Source organism: Trichechus manatus, unplaced genomic scaffold (genome assembly GCF_000243295.1).
Source record: "Trichechus manatus latirostris isolate Lorelei unplaced genomic scaffold, TriManLat1.0 scaffold00118, whole genome shotgun sequence".
NCBI classification, from domain to species: domain Eukaryota; kingdom Metazoa; phylum Chordata; class Mammalia; order Sirenia; family Trichechidae; genus Trichechus; species Trichechus manatus.
This window is the reverse complement of record NW_004444054.1, coordinates 5,000,274-5,013,286: the sequence shown is the minus strand read 5'-3', so window position 1 is coordinate 5,013,286 and position 13,013 is coordinate 5,000,274. Positions and strand designations below refer to the sequence as shown.

The window sequence follows — 13,013 nt, the reverse complement described above, 5'->3', positions numbered from 1 at the left end:
AGAATGGCAGGTTTTTGATGGTGGTTGAAGCTGGCTAATGGGTGCAGGGGAGTTCGTTATACTATTCTATCTATTTTTCAAATGTTTTAAATTCTCTATAATGAAAAAAAATGTTTAAAAGCATCCAAAAACTACTTAATGAGCAGAAGAAATATTCACAACATAATACCATTTTAAAAAAATGGATTCAAACTATATTCCCAGTATGACTCTAAGTATATAAAGTATATATGCATATATATATATACACACACTTGGAATGAAATATATCAAAATGTTAAAAGTAGTTATTGAAGAGTCGTAGGATTACAAGTAATTTTATTCTTTTCCTTTTTAACCCCTCTTAGAAATTTTACTCATTGTAAGTTAGCACTCTCTGAAAACAACCTGCTTACATTTCTTAAAGATCAAACCAGTTCATTAATAGCTAGCTACACTCAGGATTTCTGAATAATCAAGGTTCAAATACCACCTGAAGGTAAAAGAATCAGGATATGCATATTGCATTTGACAAAAGAATAACAAAACAGAATACAAGATATGAAATTCAGGTTTTAAAAGAAAATCTAGATCTCTTCTGTACACACAGCCCTCTAGAACAGCACTGTCCAAGAGTACTTGATGAAAAACCACATTGTCCAAGACACAGTTACGAGCCACTAACCACATAGCTATTGCGCACTTGGATTGCAGCTAATGTGACCTAGGAAGTGCATTTTTTATTTAACTTTATTTTAGTTCACTTTAAACAGCCACATGTGGCTAGTGGCTACCATACTGGACAGCACAGCTTTAGAGAGGGGAAAAAAGACAGATTCATGGTTCTATTGGCCATTTTTCTCCTCCTTCTAGTTATTCAGTAATTTACTGATGCTCTATGTCCTCTCATCTCTCCAGAGATCTCTTGCTGAAACATAACCACACCAACAACAAAATAGCATATATCAAGTCTCCTATACTTTCTCTCACAAACCAGAACAAAAGATCACCACTTACTCCAACTAAGATTTTCTAAGTAATACCACATTAGCCCTTAAGATACAGCTTAAACCCAATTTAGTTTTTTTCTAACTAATTCATCAGGGACAACCTGAGTTTCTGATTTGTGCTTTTCAGAGCTGCTTCGTCACTCTCCATCCTTTTTTAATCTTTGCTCTTCTCTTGTGGAAAAGCAAAACAAAAGGAAAGGAAATTAAAGTAATACAACTTTATCAACAGCATGATTCCCTTATAGTTACTCTGAAGACTATATACACATTCATAATAAATAATCCTGTCACTTACAAGCATCACTGTCCCCGAGAGTTTGTTTTACTTACTCTGGTATTAAGCATGTTTTCCCTTTTGCCTGGGGCTCTAGGAAGCTAAGTGGTATATTTACGACTCACAAATAACTAATTCAGTATGATATCGATTTCCCCTTGCATCTTATAAACTACTTTTTAATCTTTTAACTGTATAGCTTCATTACTAAATTTTAAAAACATGTCTCAAAACATTTTTCAAGACTGGCAAAGTAATAAAACAGACGCAATAAATACAAACTACTTGAACAGATTTCCCACAAGATTTTAGAATATCTTCTCATCCTTGACAATGTCCAAATTAAAGAGGCCCAGAGTCCTTTTTTGTTTTCTGAATTTAAAAACTCATTTGAACAAAAGAGAAGCATTACTATTTTTAAACAGTGTGACTTTATTATACCTCTCCAACAACCCATAAGAAGATCCAGAATTAAGATCAGCCAGGTCTTTTATTAGCTCTTTTCTATGCAGGTAAGATTATCAATATTTTTCAGCTCATTAACTTTCTTTTAAATGATCTACAATACCTTGCGTTTTCTTTAAAATGTTGTGCTCTTAACTGTGATGTCACATACAACGATGATGCAATTGCCAGTAACTGGTATCTCTCTCTCTCTGTTAACTTGTGCCCTGAGGGAAACAGATAATTAATTAATTTAAAAACACATATAACGTTAACATCTATGGTTCTATCTAATAAAATTACCAGTCACTCAAACAAATAGTTATCAAGTGTCTATTATGGAGCAAGTATGGTACTAGGCACTGAGGCATGAGAGGAGAGAGGCATGGGAAGGGAACAAGATCATAGATAAATGCACAGAACAAAAAAATTAACAAATAATAAAAGCATACACACAGAGATCTCTAGGAAAAGTTTAAGTCTCCTCATATCTACCTCTCCTTATCATTCCCCACCCTCAATTTTACTTCAAAGGATGAGGATCAAGGACAAGAAGCACCAACCTCTGAAGAATTGTGTTGCTAGGTCAAGGTCATTGTTTAGGCCATGTTTTCTAGTGTGAGGAAGTCAAATAAAATAAAGGTGTGATTCTCTTCCCTCAGTGTAGTCAGGGTTTGCAGTCAGGGTTTGTATCTCTCCCCTTCTCTCAATCACTCTCACTCTCCTTGAACCCCTTCTCTTCCTAGCTGGGCCTGGGGTCAATGGTATAGCCTGAGAAGGCCCAGGGCAGACCACTTGGTCTATCCAGCAAGTGCTCTGCAGCAGGGAACCCGCACTCCATTGGCATCATTCCTAAGGAAAGAATGTGAGTCAAGGCAAGATTCCTCTACCCCAGGATCTGCAGGTTTACATGTTCCCTCAGGAGTGCTGCAATCTCACCACGATATCTAACAATGTTTATTTAACACAGTGCTATATGTAGACAAGCAGTCACTAAAAGGTACAGTACAAGCAACTTGAGTACTGGATCTCCAGTAATCAAATGCTACTTGTACAATTCAAAAAGGAAAAAAAGAATCAGTTAGTTCTTTATACTTACTTGAAAGAAATAAAGTAACCTGAAAATTATGTCTAAAAATCCTCAAAGCAAAAATAAGGTGAAAAATATTCAGAATTAGAATATAAACACTTTCAAGCTCTATGGCACTTTTTTTTTTTTTTTAAATGCAGAGGTTCTTGGTGTATATGCAAGCTTTTATGAAAACTGAATGGTATGGAAAGCCCAAGTCATTCATCCCTTTTTGAGACAAACCAAGAAGCTACATTAATCATAATACCAATTTGGAGTCTAGAATTGGTTCTGGGAATGCAATATTAGCAAGTTATAACAACTCTAATGCAGTCCCCCTAATAGCCTAATAAACCACACTTTTACGGGCTTTAAAAAGTTCCTGATTTTCCCCATAACTTAAGTAGCTGAAAATACACCATATGATTCCACAATAAATTACCCGGTATGCGCATTTCAGAAATTTGGTCTCAATCTTATCAAAACACGTATAATAAAACAGCATTTGTCAAAGTATGGCAAAACTATTTTCATAACAATACTAAGATTTGTTTTTTGTACTTCCACTTCCTCAGGAGTATACAGAGTTTTCCAGACCCAGAGGTTGTATGATGTGTGATGACATCATTGCTCTGATGTCAACACATAAACTAGAAAAAACCAAACCCGTTGTCGTCCAGTCGATTAGGACTCATAGCGACCCTATAGGACAGAGTAGAATTGCCCATAGGGTTTCCAAGGCTGTAATCTTTACAGAAGCAGACTGCCACATCTTCTCCGTGGAGCAGCTGGTGGGTTGGAACTGCTGACCTTATGGATGGCAGCTGAGTGCTTTAAACACCACACCACCAGAGCTCCTTGTAAAGGGACCAGTGCTTCTTAAACTTTACAGTGCATCAGAATCATCTGGAGTGCTCTTTAAAGACCAAATTCCTCTGCCCACCTCCAGAGACTGATTTGGTTTGGGGTGGGGCCCAATATTTTGCATTTCTAACAAGTTCCAGGGTGGTGGTGATGCAGCCAGTCTGCAGATCTCACTTTGAACAGCACTGTTTTAGGCTCCTGCTTATCAAACTGTATAATACAAGCCACATAGTTATTCATGAAATCAACTTAGCAAGGTGTAGCCAGCAAGACAAACATCAGAACAGTAGACATGCAGTAAGTATTTTTCATGAGCGTTTTGTGTGTTTATGAACGTGTGTATATATCAAGTCATAATGTAAAATTTATTTCTCACACTGGACCAAAGTGAAAATATTTTAAAATTCACTGCACTAGACACATATATACAGTATATTTCACAGGCAGAGAAAAAAAGGCAATACATTATAGGTACCCTTCTAGTGGCAAGATGCTGAACCAGGATTGAATTTGCTCTAATAAAATGTTAGCTGCAGTGACAACATTGAGAAAGGAGGATTCCAAATAAAAGCAACCATCTTTCATGACATCTAAAAAAGGGCAAACTGATATGACGGATATAAACTTCAATCCTTTTATTGATACCAGAATAAATTCTCAAATTTTATCAATGACTGACTGCAAATGGATTTCTAAGAGTGCTAAATACCTGTTTAGTTCTACTACTTTAAACCAAAAATGTCTCAAGCAATTTTAATACAGAAATGATGCAGAGATGATCGATTATACCCTGCCATAAGATGTAAATGTTTCTTCCATAGCACTGTTTGATGAATATTTTTCTAGGATCTACAGAACACCTCCAATCGTAGAAAACCCAAAAATTCATTCAAGGATTTCAAAGTCATTAGACAGTTACTTCCTTTATCTTCTGAGGGGCTATTGTAAATTGTATTGTTTTCCGGATTTCCCTCTCAGAGTTCTCTTTGTTAGTGTAGAGGAATCCAACTGATTTTTGTATGTTGATCTTGTACCCTGCCACTTCGCTGAATCCTTTTCTTAGTTCCATTAGTTTTCTTGTGAAATCTCTGGGATTTACTATGTATAGGAACATATCTGTGAAAAAGGATTAATTACTTCTTTCTTACCAAGTTGGATATCCTTTATTTCCCTTTCTTGCCTATTGTTCTAGCTAGGACTTCCAGTACAATATTGAATAAGAGTGGTGATAAAGGGCACCCTTGTCTGGCTCCCACTCCCGAGAGGAATGCTTTCAGTCTCATTCTGCTGAAAATAAAATTGGCTCTTGGTTTTATATACATGCTCTTAATTATGTTGAAGAATTTCCCTTCTATTTCTATTTTGCTGAGAGTTTTTATCAGGAATGTAAGTTTGTTGTTGTTGTTGTTGTTATATGCTGTTGAGTCGGTTCTCACCCATAGTGACCCCACATACAACAGAAGGGAACACTGCCTAGTTCTGTGCCATCCACACAATCATTGTTATACTTCAGCCCATTGTTGCAGCCACTGTGTCAATCCATCTTGTTGAGGGTCTTCCTCTCTTTCGCTGACCCTCTACTTTACCAAGCATGATGTCCTTCTCCAGGGATTGGTCCTCCTGATAACAAGTCCAAAGTATGTGGACAAAGTCTTGCCATCTTTGTTTCTAATGAGCACTCTAGCTGTACTTCTTCCAAGACAGATTTGTTTGTTCTTCTGGCAGTCCATGGAATATTCAGTATTCTTCGCCAACACCATAATTCAAAGGCTGACAGACACGTGGAGGAATGGGTGTTGGACTTTATCAAATGCCTTTTCTGCATCAATTGAGATGATCATGTGATTCTTAACCTGTGTTTTATTTTTGTGGTGGATTACGTTGATTGATTTTCTAATGTTGAATCATCCTTGCATACCTGATATGAACCCCATGTGGTCATGATGTACTATTTTATTGATATGGTGTTGAAATGTATTGACTAGAATTTTGTTGAGAATTTTTGCATCTATATTCATGGGGGAAAATGGTCTATAATTTTCTTTTTTAGTGATGTCTTGCCTGGCTTTGGTATTAGGGTTATGCTGGCTCCGTAGAATGAATTCGGGCCTATTCCTTCCTCTTCTATGTTCTGGAATAGTTTGAGTAGTGTTGGTGTCAACTCTTCTCTGAATATTTGGTAGAATTCTCCAGTGAAGCCATCTGGCCAGGGCTTTTTTGTTGCTGTTGGGAGTTTTTTTTATGACCTCTTCAATTTCTTCTTTTGTTATGGGCCTCTTCAGATTTTCTACCTCAGTTTGTGTTAGTGTAGGTAGGTAGTGTGTTTCTAGAAATTTGTCCATTTCTTCTAGGTTTTCAATTTTTTTGGAATATAATTTTTAATAATACTCATCTTTTTTTTTTATTTCAGTTGCTTCTGTTGTAATGTCACCCATCTCATTTCTTATTTGGGTTATTTGCATCTTCTTTTCCTTTGCCATTTTGGCCAGTGGTTTGTCGATTTTATTGATCCTTTCAAAGAAGCAAATCTAGTCTTGTTGATTCTACTGATTGTTTTTCCATTTCATTTATTTCTGCTCTAATCTTTATTATTTCCTTTCTTCTGGTGGCTGTGGACTTCTTTTGTTGCTCTTTTTCTATTTGTTTGAGTTGTAGGGTTATGGTATTGATTGTGGCCCTTTCTTCTCTTTTGATGTGTTTATTTCCATAAATTGACCTCTGAGTACTGCTTTTGCTGTGTCCCAAAGGTTTTAATATGTTGTGTTTTAATTCTTGATTCTAAGAATTTTTTAATTTCATTTTTAATTTCTTCTATTACCCAGTGGTTTTTAAGCAAGTTGTTATTCAGTTTCTAAGTATTTGATTTGTTCTTCCTGTTATTGGTTTCTACTTTTATAGCATTGTGATCAGAGAATATACTTTGTATAATTTTGATTTTTTTTAATTTATTGGGGCTTGGTTTGTGGCCTTAAATATGGTCTATTCTGCAGAATGATGCATGTGCATTGGAGAAGAATGTGTACTGTGCTGCTTTTGGGTGGAGTGTTCTGTATATGTCTACGAGGTCAAGTTGGTTGATTGTGTTGTTTAGGTCTTCTGCATCTCCGCTGAGTTTCTTTCTAGTTGTTCTCTCTTTCACTGAAAGTGGTATGTTAAAGTCTCCTACTATTATTGTGGAATTGTCTATTTCTGTTTTCAATACTCTTAGGGTTTGTTGTATGTATTTTGCAGCTCTCTTGGTGCGTAAATATTTATTATGGTTATGTCCTCTTGGTGGATGTAGTACCGTTCCTTGTCTTTTATGCTGGATTTTGCCTTAAAATCTGTTTTATCAGAGATTAATATTGCCCCTCCCACTCTTCTTTGGTTACTGTTTGCTTGATACATTTTTGCAATCCTTTGATTTTTAGCTTATTTTTATCTTTGTGTCTAAGCTGTGTCTCCTGTAGGCAATATATTCATGGGTCATGTTTTCTTATCCATTCTGCCACTCTCTCGAATGGTGCACTTAAACTACATTCAAAGTGATTATCAATATGCATGAATTTACTACTGTCATTTTTTGCAGCTTTTGTTTATTTTTGTGGGGTTGACAGTTTCTTTGTTCCACTTACTTTTCTGTACTGAGTTTTCTTTGTTTATGGATTTTTTCATTGTCTTCATTGTTGTTGATTTTTTGTTTACTGCATCTTTATAATTTTTTTTTTTATTTTGGTGAGTAGGTTTGCTAGTTTTCTTTGTGGTTACCTTGAAATTTACCTTTAACTTCCTATGTTTAAAACAGTTTGTTATATCTTCATATCACCTTGGCTTACTCCACACATGGAAGTTCTGTAACTACACCATTTAATCCCTCTTTTTATTTTGAAGTTGTTGTAGTTTACAAATTGATGTCTCTGGTTTCCTGTTTTCAGTCTTATAGCTCTATTTTGTTTCTGAGAATTCTTTATGTGGGTTTGTATCAGGATGATACTGTAATGTGTATTAATATCAGATTGCTGTCCGATGTTGTTGGTTCTCTGTCCAAAGGACTCCCTATAATATTTCTTGTAAGGTTGGTCTGGTTTGTACAAATTCCTTTAATTTCTGTTTATCTTGGAATGTCCCAGTTTCACCATCACATTTCTCAACATATTCTGAGAGAAAATTTTGCTGGATAATAATTCTAGATTGACATTTTTTTTCTCTTGCAAGGCTTTGTACATGTCATCCATTGCCTTCTTGCCAGCCTAGTTTCTGCTGAGCAATCCGAGCTTAGTCTTACTGGTTCCCCTTTACAGGTGAGAGTTTCTTTTTCCTGAACTGCTCTCAGGATTCTTTATCTTTGGTTTTGGAAAGTTTGATTATGATATGTCTTGGTGAAATTTGGGGTGGATCTATTTTATATGGGGTTCATTGAGCTTCTTCAATGGCTATCTTCTCATCTTTCATGATGTTAGGGAAGTTTTCTGCCAGCAAATCTTCAAAAATTATCTCTGTGATTTTTTGTGTATGTGTGTCCTGTTCTGGAGCAGCACAGTGGTTCAGCATTCGGCTGCTACCAAAAGGTCAGCAGTTTAAATCCACCAGTGACTCCTCAGAAACCCTGTGGGGCAGTTCTACTCTGTCATATAGTGTCACTATGAGTCAGAATCGACTTGATAGCAATGGGTTTTGGTCTTCGGTTTCTGTTTTGGAATTCAGATCATGCGTAAATTATTCCTTGTGATAGCATCCCACATAACTCTTAGGCTTTCTTCATTTTTCTTCATTCTTTCTACTGATTGTTCCTCAAACAAATTAGTGTCAAGGGATTTGTCCTCTATTTTGCTGATTCTGTCTTCTGCTGATTCAATTCTAATCTTATGTACTTCCATTATCTATTTTTTGAAATTTTATAGTTAATCTTCTAGATTTCTAGTTGCTTTTTTTAAAATGGTTTCTATTTATTTTGTCATTTTTTTTTTGTATTGTTTTCCTGAATTCTTTTAGAGTTTTTGTCTGTGTTTTCCCTGATCTCTTGGAGGATCCTACATGTAAGTTTTCTGAATTCCTTATCAGATAGTTCCATTACCATTTCTTCTTCAGGAAGGTTTTCTGGCCCTTTATTTTGGTCACTTGCTCGAGGCGTACTGTCCTGCTTCTTTATGTGATTTGATATTGTCTGTTGTCTCTAAGGCATTAAGATGTTATTATATTTATTTATTGATTGCATGTCTGCTGCGTCCTGATTTTTCATTTTGTTTTGTTTTGATATATCCAAGTGGGTGGGGTAGGCGTACTATGCTGGTCACTAGTCTGGCAATACTGGAGCACTCACTACCTGTCTCCTAGCAGGGGCGGCAGCGTTTGGCAGTGTGGGCGTAGGTCTTTGTTCACTGGTAACGCATGGTGGCTGAGGATGGGCTGGGCAGGTGTTGGTCCCCATCTGTTATCAGTCCAGTGGTGCAGGAGCAGGTGATGGCATTGGCTGGGAGGGGATGGGGTGGTAGGTGTGGTTGGAAAGTGAGGGCGCGCTCTCCTCTGCTTGCCTCTGCTTGGTGGGGTGACTGGAATGGTCCCCCACCTGACGGATGGGCAGGTTTGTGGGCGCAGGGCAGGTTTGGTTGGGTGGGGTTGCCTAAGCAATCCCATGTTGCTTGTAGGGGCGGGGCAAGGGGCATCTCAGGCAGCCAGAAACCACTGCCAATGGATGGGTGTGTGAGTGGGGTATGGTGGACAGGGCTGGGTAAGGGGGAAAACAAGGGGGCTTTGACTGTGTCCCTGGCAGTTGGGGACTGCGGGGATGGGGGGGTTTGTTCCTCTAATCACCAGGAAGGTGGGGAAGGGGGAGCATGCTCCTCAGGTCACCAGGCGAGGGTGCCTGGGTGCTACCTGTTGGCTACAGTCAGCAATCAGGACCTGACCAGGATCAAATGCAGGGGAGGGGGGCTGTCAGTGGTATGGAAGGGTCTGGGACCTCCTGCTAACACTCTGCAGATCTATCACTCCATGTGCACCACCCACCCCAATGGTCAACAACTGCTGCTGGTGAGCCGCCCTGTCTCTGGGACCTGGCTCCCTCCCTGCTCCATGGACGCTGGGATCTCTGCAGCTCTCGCCCTCCCTCGTGCACCCTTTCTCCCTAGGTCTAGTTCATGTCCTGCTCACCCCACTTCACTCAGTGTATGTCAACGCAGTTTCTCTGTCTCCTGTTGGGAATTCTATGAAGTTGTCTTTCTGTGCTCCTCACCCAAGATTGCTGTTGGTTTTGTCTCAAGACGACCATGCTGTGCCGGGTCGGCTGGCAGGGCCCCTCCATTCCATATGTCTCCGCATTCACTGTTTTCGATCAGTTTCTTCAAATCAGTGTTCAAACTAATTCTTTATCGTTTCATTTGATGTTCAGGGTTCCAGGATTGCCATCTGTTTCACTTGATTTCTCATGTCTTTGCTGTAGAGGGATAGCAAGGTGTAGCTGACTAAACCACCATTTTGGCTTCTCTCCTCTAGACTATTCTTATAGTTTATTCAATTCTGAATTGATTTCTAAATAAATCAGTCAACACACTAATTTCTAATTTAAAAAATATTTATATCAGGTATTCTCATAGGCTCTAAGATATAACATAGACATAGAGTAATTTTTAAAAATTACAAGGTTCAGCTACTAAATTTCAACAAGTAATCTCTTTGATAATTAACTACTGATTTACATATACTCTATGAAATTTAAGGAAAAGAAAAAAAATCCAGGTTTTAACTATTTAATGGATGGATAAAAGAATAATTTGAGGGGAAAAAAATATTTTTTACAATTTCACATTTATAGGCTAATCAGAATTCTTTAAAATTGCTAAATTTGCTCTCAGCATTTTGCTAAAGAGACACAGCATTTTACAGAACATTGCTAGAATAACATTGATTTATATTAGATATCATTTCAATATTCCTTAAAAAAGTCATTTCAATCTCGAGGTAATAAATAAAAGCCTGCATTTTCTTTTGTCTTTGTCTTTTACTTTTTACAATTCAATTTTTACCTAGAATTTACTTTTGTGTCTGGTATAAATTAAGGGTTTAATATTTTTTATATAGTACTAAAAAGGGTGCATATTTTAAATTCCTATAATACTAATTTCTATTGATAAGCTCTCTATTCCCTTACACTAAGATATTTATCTATTTTTCTGTTTTATTTTCTTTCAGGCAATTTTATGTTTATGCTTTATATCATACGTTTTGACAGATGTATTTCCAATATGTTTTAATACATAAAAAGCCACTTTTCTTCTATTATTCTATAGTTTTCCTGGTTATTCTCAGAAATTTGATTATACATAAGCTTTTAAATCACTTTATGTAGTGTATCTTGTGAATCTAATCAGAATTATATAAAATGTGTATATTAATTTGGAAAGCATTGGCATTTATATACTACATATATGTATCTACAAACAATTACTAGTATGTTTTTCCACCAGTTCAGATCTTGTTTCTTGTTCTTCAACAAGATTTTACAGTTTTTTTCAGATAGGTTCTATGTCTTTCCTATTAAATATTTTTCTACTATCTCATGATACTATGCTTATTATGAAAAGGTTTTATTTTCCTATTTTCATTTTAAGCTGGCTGTTACAAGTATAAAGAAGAGAAACTAACTGTGTATACTTACATTGTATTCAGCTACTTTCCTAAACTTGCTTATTAAGTCTAAAAAAAAATTTAGTAGGATCCTATGGGTTTTCTAGGGGATACAATCGTATCTGAAAAAAAAGAGTTTGGTCTCTTCTTTTAAAAATATTTATATCATCTATCTTCTTTTATTTTGGATTCTCCAAAACAATGTCTAATAATAATGGTAACTTTATATATAAACCCACCCAAAACTCGCTGCCATCAAGTCAAGTCCAACTTATAGCGACCCTATAGGACAGAGTAAAACTGCCCCATAGTCTTCCCAAGGTGTGGCTAGTGGTTTCGAACTGCTGACCTTTTGGTTAGCAGACTGATCTCCTAACCACTGAGCCACCAGGGTTCAACTTTATATATAGTACGTATATATTGTTTCCATCACCTGCCTGTCAGTTTGTTGTACTGTGGTGGCTTGTGTGTTTCTCTGACGCTAGAAGCTATGCCACCGCTATTTCAAATGCCCACAGGGTCACCCATGGTGGACAGGTTTCAGCGGAGATTCCAGACCAAGACAGACTAGGAAAAAATGCCTGGCAATCTATTTCCAAAAATTAGTCAATGAAAACCTTAGAGATCACAAGAGAACAATGTTCAAGTCACTTGCTTTGGACACCTCATCAGGAAGGATAAAATGGTGGCGGCCATCATGTTTGGGGAAGTAGAGGGCCAGCAAGGGTGAGGGAGATCCTTGGTGAGACAGACTGGCACAACAGCTGAAATGATGAACTTAAACATGCCAAAAACTGTGAGGATGACGCAGGACCAGGCAACATTTCGTTCTGCTGTATGTAAGGTCGCCACGAGTCAGAGTACTCTGAACGACAGGTATCTATCTATCCAGACCTTGTTTTATTCATTTCAAGAGAAATGATTTTAGAATTTCATCATTTAAAATGCTTGGTATGAGATTTTGGTAAGGACGCTATCAAGTTTAATTAGTTTACTTTTATACCTGTTTTTCACAGAATTTTTAATTAGGAATGGCTCCTATATTTCTATTAAATACCCTTCTAGCATTTAATTTTTTTTTTTTTTTTTTTTTTGGTAGTAGCTCATCATAAGGAACTCTGATTTTATTCTAAGTGCAATCAGTAGCCATTGTCTTTTTTTAACTTTGAGGTACAGTTTACATACAATAAAAATGCATTCACTTTAAGTGTATAGTTTAAAGAGTTTTTTGACAAATGTATATAGACATACAAACATCAGCCCAATAAATAGTTACAAAAATGATTCCTTGTACATCTTTCCAGTCAACCTCCCTTTCTCAACCCTGGCCCTAAGGAACTATTGATCTGCTGACACCAGATTCTTTTCTAATTCATATAAATGAAACTATATAGTATGTATTCTTTTGTGCCTTGTCTTCTTTCACTTGGCATGATTTTGAGATTCATCCATGCTGCTGCATGTATCAGTAGCTTGTTCATTTTTAAAGCTGAGTAGTATTCCACAGTATGGATATACCATAATTTGGTTAGCCTCTCATTCACTGACGACTTTTAAAATAGGAAAAGACCTAATTTGGTTTTAAAGCTTACTCCAGCTGCTGAGTAAAAAATGAATTGGAAAGGTACAACAGTGGCAGTATGGAAGCCATTGAAAAGCCTAGCCTGAGTCTAGGCAAGAGTATGATAGCTTGGATTAGGTGGCACTGTGCTAGTTGATGTTACAATTAAACACATCTGCATCCAATTCCCAGCTCTAGGCTAATAAGCCC

General features: G+C 36.9%; 1 protein-coding gene across 2 annotated transcripts in view; it reads right to left on the bottom strand.

Moving 5' to 3' along the window:
* Window positions 1-13,013, bottom strand: part of PCCA (propionyl-CoA carboxylase subunit alpha) — a 472,769-nt gene that overhangs the window by 192,444 nt on the left and 267,312 nt on the right. For both annotated transcript variants that reach the window (XM_004384162.1, XM_023738522.1), the window contains one exon: window positions 1,832-1,934. In XM_004384162.1, the coding sequence (XP_004384219.1) occupies window positions 1,832-1,934 (103 nt within the window). The remainder of the gene's footprint in view (window positions 1-1,831; window positions 1,935-13,013) is intronic.